This window comes from Nematolebias whitei, chromosome 23 (assembly GCF_014905685.2).
Source record: "Nematolebias whitei isolate Nwh7 chromosome 23, NemWhi1, whole genome shotgun sequence".
NCBI lineage: Eukaryota > Metazoa > Chordata > Actinopteri > Cyprinodontiformes > Rivulidae > Nematolebias > Nematolebias whitei.
In genome coordinates, this window is record NC_056520.1 from 12,864,725 (window position 1) to 12,873,071 (window position 8,347).

Consider the following 8,347-nt stretch of genomic DNA (forward strand, 5'->3'; position numbering starts at 1 on the left):
ATATATATATATATATATATATATATATATATATATATATATATATAGATAATGATAAATAGATGATAGAGATATAAGATATAGATTGATGGATGATAGATGGATATCGATATGGATAGAGATATAGATGTAAATAGATAGACAGATCCATCCATCCATCCATCCATCCATCCATCCATCCATCCATCCATCCACAGGGAGAAATATGAGTCATCCAGTAGCATTCTAGCTAGCATGTTACTAATTTCATTTTTAAGAGTTCAGTTTCAGTCCTCGGCGCTGACGCTGCATAATTTCTCTAGATTTGTCAAATTTAGTCGTAAAGCTGTTTGGCACCTCAAATACGAGCTTTAAAGCCAAATGTAAATAAAAACTAGCGTGACCGAACGCGAGGGTGTAAAGTTTCTATCACAACGAGCCACAGACGGAGAGCGAACGTTGTGGGCTGAACTCAGACTGATGGAAATTTCCAGATGTTTTCAGTGTTTCTTACAAAACAAACCTAGAAGAGCTTCTGTTTTTGGTGGTGGATGCAGTCACCTAGAGAGGTCAGGTCCTGTGTGGTGAAGGACAGGTCCAGGGAGTTGGGTCTCTCCGGACGGCGAGTCCTGGGCTGCCTGAGTAGAGCTTCTCCTCTCATGATGACCGTAGCCTCCCTTGGGGGGTCTGCTGCAGTGGACCCCGACCCGGCGCTTTCGCCTCCCATAGTCTCCCTGCTCCCTCCCTCCGCAGTGCCCTCCTCCTCTCCGGCGTCGCTCTCCCCGCCGCTGCCGCCCTCCCCCTGGCCGCGCCCGGTGTTGCTGTTGTTGTTGTTGGTGTTGGGCCGGGCCGAGCGCAGGGCGCTCGCGCTCGAGGACCCGTCCCTCGAGTCGGGCGGCTCTCGCTCTCGGCTCAGAAGCGGCTCGTGCTCGTCGGGGCTGGCTGTGATCACGCCGAGGCTGAGCCGGCTGTCGTCGGACCTCAGGGCCGCCGATCCGTTCTGAGTCAGTCCGTTGCCCCCCGCCGCCATCGTTGCCATGCCTCCGCCGGCGTGGCCGTTGACGGCTCTGTTGACGGCTCCGTTGACGACTCCGTTGATGCCGCCGTTGACGTGCACCTCTCGCAGCACGGGTACGTTGTTGGTGCCCGCGTGCGCCTCGACAGTGTTTGTGCCAGCCACCGCACCCGTGTTGATCTTTGTTCCCTCCACCTGCCTCAAGTTGGACTTCCCCGAGCGTCCGAACTTGAACCTGAGCGAGGAGGACTCCTTCTTGGCGGGCTTGTTCCGCAGGGGCAGACTGGACGGCCTCTTTGGCAGGTTCTGCTGCTTGGGCAGGGGGAAGATGGCGGCGGGCATGGTCGCAGGGGGCTCCGACGATCCCGAGGCTTCACTGGCCATCTTGATGAGGGGGTACAGCAGGCTGGAATTGCCGGGGCTCAGTGGGTCCGGGGAGCAGAACTGCTTCTGGGAGTGCTCCATTAGGTTTTCGTCAGAGCTCTCCTTCAGGTTCTTGTCCACCTCTTTAGGATCCAGCTTGGTGGTTTCCAGATCCTCCTGCGTCAGATGTAGGCAGACGGGGACTGTGCTGGCTCCCGCGGGCCCCTCAGACTCGGAGATGACGGTGGTGGTGGAGGTTGAGGGGCTGCCCCGCAGGCCCACGCTGGTGCTGCTGCCCTCTGGGCTCGGCAGACGGGCGTTGGCTTGCTGCTGGCGCTCCTGGTTGATGGAATTCCTGTTCCTCTCTCCGGTTCCGGCCCCGGCTCTGCTGGTGGTGGAGCTGCTGGAGTCCACCTGCATGTTCTTAACTACACCCTCGTGCTCTTCAATGTAGCTGGAGGGGTGGTCGGTGTACGGACCAGATTTTGGGGTCATACGATTCCTGTAAACAAAACCAAAAACAAAGAAAGAAGAAAACGTCTCAAAACAAATTCCAGACTGACGGCAGGACGTCAGGGACTGAGCCCACCTCTCGTTGTGCAGAGTGGTGGACATGGGGTTCAGCGTCGGACTGACGGACTTGGAGCGGTCCCATATGAGCAGCAGCTCGGCGAGGCGCTCCTCAGCGCACTGAGCAGTGAGGCGAGCCTCGGCGTCCTGGTCCCAGCAGTCCTCCATCGTCTCCTTGAGGGAGCGGACGGCCTGGAAGGAACATTCAGCACCAAGAGTCACAACGAGCTTCAGCAGATGTTCACTGAAGACGAGTCAAACGTTCAGAGGAAGAAAAACTGAACTTTCTGTCTAAATGCTAAGTGCTCAAGGAACAAAGCTAAAATTAGCAACACAGTAGCTAAAATACAAGCAAACCAGAAGCTAGGAAACATTAGCAAAAGAAAAGCTAAAATAATAAAACAAGCAAAAACGAGGATAACCAATAAAATTAAGAGAACAGTATCTAAGTTAGCATAACTACTGCATTAGCATAATATTAGCTAAAATAAGCAGAATAGAAGCTAAACACCAACATTAGTTATACAGTAGCAAAGCCAAAACAACCAAAACAGTAGTTAAAAGCTAAAATGAGTGAAACCATAAATATAAAATTAGCAAAGCAGTAGGTTAAGGCCAAAATGAGCAGAACAGTAGCAAAGCTAAAATTAACATAACAGTAGCTAAAATAAGCTAAATAGATGCTAAAACACCAGAATTAGTAGAACGATAGCAAAGCTAAAATTAGCAACACAGTAGCTAAAAGATAAGCAAACCAGAAGCTAGTAAAACATTAGCCAAAGCTAAAATAATAAAACTAGCAAAAATGAGGTTAAACAATAAAATTAAGAGAAAAGTAGCTTAGTTAAAATTAGCATAATAGTAGCTAAAATAAGCAAAATGGAAGCTAAACACCAAAATAAACAGAATAGCAAAGCTAAAATTAGCAATATAGTAGCTAAAAGACAAGCAAACCAGAAGCTAGTAAGACATTAGCCAAAAAAAAAAGCTAAAATAATAAAACTAGCAAAAACAAAGCTAAAGACCAAAAGTAGCAAAACAGTGGCTAAAAGCTAAAAATGAGTGAAACCGTAAATATAAAACAAAAATTAGTAAAGCAGTAGGTTAAGGCCAAAATGAGCAGAACAGTAGCTAAGCTAAAATTAGAAAAATAGTAGCTACCCCCCCCCCCTTTCCAACACGCTCACCAGGCTGTTCTCCTTCCAGGCCTCGGGGAATTTGGGCCTTTGCTTCTCTCTGGACACCAGGACCTGCATGTCCTCAAACGTCGGGTGGTTCCCTGCCTCGGCCTGGAAGGCCATCTGGTACTCTGGCACAGACTCTCCTGAAGGCACAAAAAGAAAAAGGAAAGATCTCTCTTTTAGAAATAAAACATCACATTTAGAGCATGTCCTCCACATCAAACATCAATTGTGTTTTCCCTCTTAACTAATATTGAAATGGCAACAAAAACTACTTCTATATTTGATAAGCTGGTCTTTTCAGTACTGATAGTTGGCCTTAGTTGTTTCATTTTGTACAAATTGTTCGTTGCCCCCCATTTGTATTTAGGGAATGGATGGGACTTGCTTTTTGATGGGTTCAGAAGTCTTAAGACTGGACTGTGGGCTCGTCCTGCTTTCTAGAAAAGACCTTAAAGTCTCACCTGGGAAAAGGTCGGTACATCTCATAAAGATCTCCCAGTAGATCAGGCCCAGGGCATACATGTCCACCTGCTTCAGCGCCGATTCACAGTCCCTCAGGTTCACCGCACCTTCCAGGACCTCTGGAGCCATGTAGCGAACTGTGCCCACCTGGCAGAAGATGGGAGGAGAGTTTCACCCAACATGACACGAGAGGAACAAGCAAGAAGAACTCGCATTCAAGAGTGACGACTAAAGCCGAACGGTATTGAAAAATAGGAACTAAAACCGTGGCCTTTTTAGTCAGAAAAGAAAAATAAAGTTCTGATCCTATCCACTATCGGCATTGGCTTCCGATGCTGAAATCTTCCTTTAATTCAGTATTGAGCCGAGATCATGGCTCCAAACTCCGAGGTCCTGAGTTCAAAAGATAATCCAGTCAACTTTGAAGGGATGTTCTAACAGTTATCACCATTTTCTCAACCAAACCACCTCCGTGATACTACGCCAGCGGATGGTGCTGAATGCATCACTCCGCCGGGATTTGAGTAAACCTTTTCCTATTGTATTGTTATGCACCATTAGTGTTTAGTGTAGATCTTAGATCTTTTAGCGTACCGTTTGGTGTTCGTTTAGCGTATATCTTGGTTTAAATCTTAGATTCTTATTTACCGTTTCTTTTTACACTTTATATTTTTGCTATTGTTGGATGTAACTGAGACCCTGTGTACACAGTTTCGTTCCACCTCATGTACCACATGTGATGCGAATGACGATAAAGAGCCTTGAACCTTACAAGTACCCGGATGTCTGGCAAACTGAACTCCAAGTACAATACAGCGCAGTAGTCCTGGTTTGTGCCGATAAAAAAACAGCAGGAAAATGTTATCCAAGAAGCTTTGCTGCTACGGGACTTGCACATGAGGCTTGTCGCCATAGCCGTCACTCTTACAAGTTATATGGTTCATACCATTTCCAAAGCTGATTATTGGGGGGGGGGTCGATTTTTGTCTTCGAACTGACAAATGTAAACAAGAGTACTTGCATCTGTTCAAAACACTTTGTTGGAGGGAACGAACCGACAGAGGAGCACCCTGACCAGCGACTGCAGTAGAGCTGTCATTTCTAACCCGGGCCCCAAGCCTGGCCCATATTCGGGCCGGGCTGTTATAATGTGCTGGATGGGCTGTCCGGGTCTGTGTCAAGCTTTTAATTGCGTCAGTGGACGCGCGCGGCTGGCAAGCCAAATATATGGCAACATGGCTTGCCATACATTCCAATTATACAGCAACATGGCTTGCCATACAGCCGCACGCGGCCATTTGACCACGAGCTGACCGGCCTTGAAAAAGGTTAAAAAAAAGCCCAGTTAAGCTTCAGATGGGTCTATACTTCCAGGAAGCGATGAATCAGCCAAATAGCCGTTCAGCCGCTGCACAGCAGACATGTCAGAGCAGGGTCCGTGTCTGAATAATGCAGAATGTAGGCAGAAGCAGGGATGTAATACGCTTTGACGGTCATGAAAGGACAAATACCCCCTCAGCTCCGATCTTTTGCCCCTTTTATTCAGCTGTGCATCCGCAGACCGTTAACTATATAAGCAGTCAAAGCTTAATTAAAAATGTTGGGGGGGTCTGGTTCGGACCTGTAATTACTGTTAATTTGCCGAGTCGAATTCAGAAATGATGGCTACGGGCTGGGGCCAGGTCGGATTTTTTTGGGGGCCTGAAAGTAACTCTAGACTGCAGTCCCTGAACAGGTATGTCCATCCATCCAGTATGGAGCACTGAACGCGTTTGTCAACCCGACCGCGCTAATTTGTCTCTTTAGGCATTCAGTTCAGCTTCCATATAGAATATGTTTTCACCTTTGAAATATAGAGCAAAAGAACCGATCGCTAACGGCTAACACCAATTAAAGTGGCAGACAAAATCATTCTTCATCCTGCCACCAAAAACATCCGCAATGCATGGTGAATCGACGGCATGTATTCTACACGAAATCTTCTGTCATCTGCTCTTTCTCACCGAGGCTAAAGAGTGAAAGTCACCACGGTAACACAGGGAACGCCACATGTACCTTTTTATAAATTCGGCTCGGTTGTCGGGCGCTGCTAGTCCCTTGCATGGTAGCCAGAGCTTCAGCTGTGTATTGCTGTATCTTTCAATAAAGTCCACGTCCATTTTGGCTTCAGGGACATCATCTTCGTTTAAGTTGACATGGACAGAAGCATTGGAGGTGGCTATTATGCATGAGGTCTGTTGCGTTGTTTGCCCGACATCCGGGATTTTGGGGATTCTCCACAATTCTTGTGACGTCATCCCTGACCAACGCTACTGCAGCGGTGTCCTTACATTGCCTGTGTGGTTTATTAACATACCGGTAGCCTTACCCAAAATTCTGACTAAAAACAAGGATAAATCAAGGATTTTAAGAATTATTCCAGATTATTTTCAGACCTTCTTTCAAGCTCAGGACTCAGGAATATTCATTCCAAATATCGTCTATGATAAGGCAACAATCAGAGCAGCTTTATAATTGATAAAAATGGTTAACTAGATATGACTCAACCTGCTCCCTCATTTTTAATTATATTCCTACTTTTGGTAAATACTTTTCTTAAGAACCGCAGATGCACCAGATTTTTTCCGAATGCCAATGTCATTTTTACAAGAAGTACAATTAAGAGTTTCATTGTAAGGAACTGGTAAACCCCAAGTTTATCCAAGAACACAAGACTCCTCTCGGCTGCTTTTTTAAAGGCTCACCTCGCTTATGGCAGCGTTTTCGTCCTCTCCGTGGCGCGTCGGCCTGTTCCCCGTCAGCTTCATGGACAGGCCGAAATCAACGATGACGCACGTGCCGTCCGTTTTGACCAGAACGTTGCGGCTGTTCAGGTCTCTGTGGGAAACGGCAGGCTTGTACAAGTCTGAAAAAAACAAAAAAAGACAAGAGATAATCATCTTATTAAAAACATTACCGTGAGCAGCACTCCCAGACCCAGACTTACTAAAAACACCCTCGTTAAGCTTTTCATTTGTTGACCATTGTCTGTGAATAATCCACAACAAAGAAATCCAACCAAATCATATCGGGCCGTTCTCTCTCTGGCCAGCAGAGGACGCAGTGAGGCAGCTCTGATGTGCAGGAGGAGGATTACTACTAGACCCAAGCCCAGGAGATTCTGCAGTTAGCAGCCCATCACTTCAGCGTCCTCCATCTGTCCCCGTGTGACCACTCCACCGCCGTGGGTTAACAAGTCGATTTTAACCACGTCTTCTCAAGTCTGCTGACATTCGATGGCAGGAGACGCTCAGACACCTTTGAATTACACTCCTAGTCTACTGTCCCTTTTCCTCTGTGAGGCCTGAGGGAAGTCTATAAATACTCCTGGCGAGGGCGTGCACGCAGTGTGTAGCCAGTGTTTGTCAAAACCAAGGCAAGCAAACTCTACGAGACAATCAGACGGGTGGAGCGGCAGTATGCAACACGAACAGCCGCTGAGAGGAGGAGGAGGACCGAGATCCTCTTCAACTTTTAAGGTTTCAAACATCAACTCGTGACATTTCGTTCTGTTTTTACTGAAGAAAATCAAGTTGTTCTCAACTACTTCCTGGCTCAGTTAGACTTGAGCAACAGCAAATAAATTGCTACATTCCTGCAAATGACGCACATTTAGTCATGAAGTGTCTTGATTTTGTCTCCATTTGGTCACAATTTATTCTGCTTTCCTCTCTTATCAGACACAATTTGATTTCACGGGTCACCAGACCCTCCCAAACCTGTCTTGCACTTTATAACTCGGAAACTAAACTTGAGACATGTTTAATAAACCCAAGATGAATCGGAGTAATTTGAGAGATTTGTTGGAAAAATGTTTTTTAAAAAAATGCAGCAAGGCAACTGAGAAGCAGCGCAAACGTTTACAGACATTATGGAGACAAGAACTCATGGCCAACAATCGCAGCCCAGAGCCTTGTGACTTGCCACAAAGTTGGTTTGGACTTTTGACATGCAAAAGCAGGAACAAACTCTCGGCATAGCCCTACAGAACCTCAATGACCTACACAAGGCAAGGTCTGTGAACAAGGCCAGGCTGATTCTGGCAGATCTTGATCATCCACTTCATGGTGAGTTCAGGTTGCTTCCATCTGGACGCAGGTACCTGCTGCCCAGATGTAGAACGAACAGACCAAAAAACTCATTCATCCCTGTAGCGATCAGGCTTCCCAATGAACAGTGATGATTTCTGTAGTTATTTTAATGTCTCAATGTCTTGTCTAGTATTGTTGTTTCGTGTGCCTACTGATAAACAAATTGCCCCTCGGGGAAAATAAAGATTTTTGAACTTGACTGCTTTTAGTTAAAACGCCATTTTCAACCTATTGTTGAAACTTGTTTTGGTCTTAACAGAATTCAACTAAAACCCATTGTAAAAAAAGAACAAGCCAAAGTTGTACTACAACTTTTGGAGAGACCAGTAAGACCGAACAACAAATACTATGATGGGTTGAAGTACCGTATTTTTTGGCCTATAAGTTGCAGTTTTTTTGCATAATTTAAATGACCTGCGACTTATAGGCCGAAGCGACTTATGGATTTTTCCCCATATTTATAAACCAATTTTTGGCTGAGATATGACCATTTTCATTCATTCTGACTGAAAAAAGAAAGAAAAAAAGAGCAGTACCATTTTCAGCCACTTGATGGCAGCAAAGTAGTAGTAGCTGTATGGCATGCCGTTGTATCATGTAATAGGTAAAAGTGGCTATAATGACAAATTCAAAAAAGTTCAAGA

At 45.9% G+C, this 8,347-nt stretch overlaps 1 protein-coding gene across 1 annotated transcript in view; it reads right to left on the bottom strand.

Annotated features, from left to right (window-relative positions):
- The window catches only part of bmpr2b (bone morphogenetic protein receptor, type II b (serine/threonine kinase)), a gene marked incomplete at its 5' end in the record, with an annotated part of 24,415 nt that overhangs the window by 4,653 nt on the left and 11,415 nt on the right, over positions 1–8,347 (bottom strand). The window contains 5 exon segments of the mRNA XM_037696306.1: positions 541–1,859; positions 1,947–2,119; positions 3,115–3,251; positions 3,573–3,720; positions 6,318–6,478. Coding sequence (XP_037552234.1) covers positions 541–1,859; positions 1,947–2,119; positions 3,115–3,251; positions 3,573–3,720; positions 6,318–6,478 — 1,938 coding nt within the window.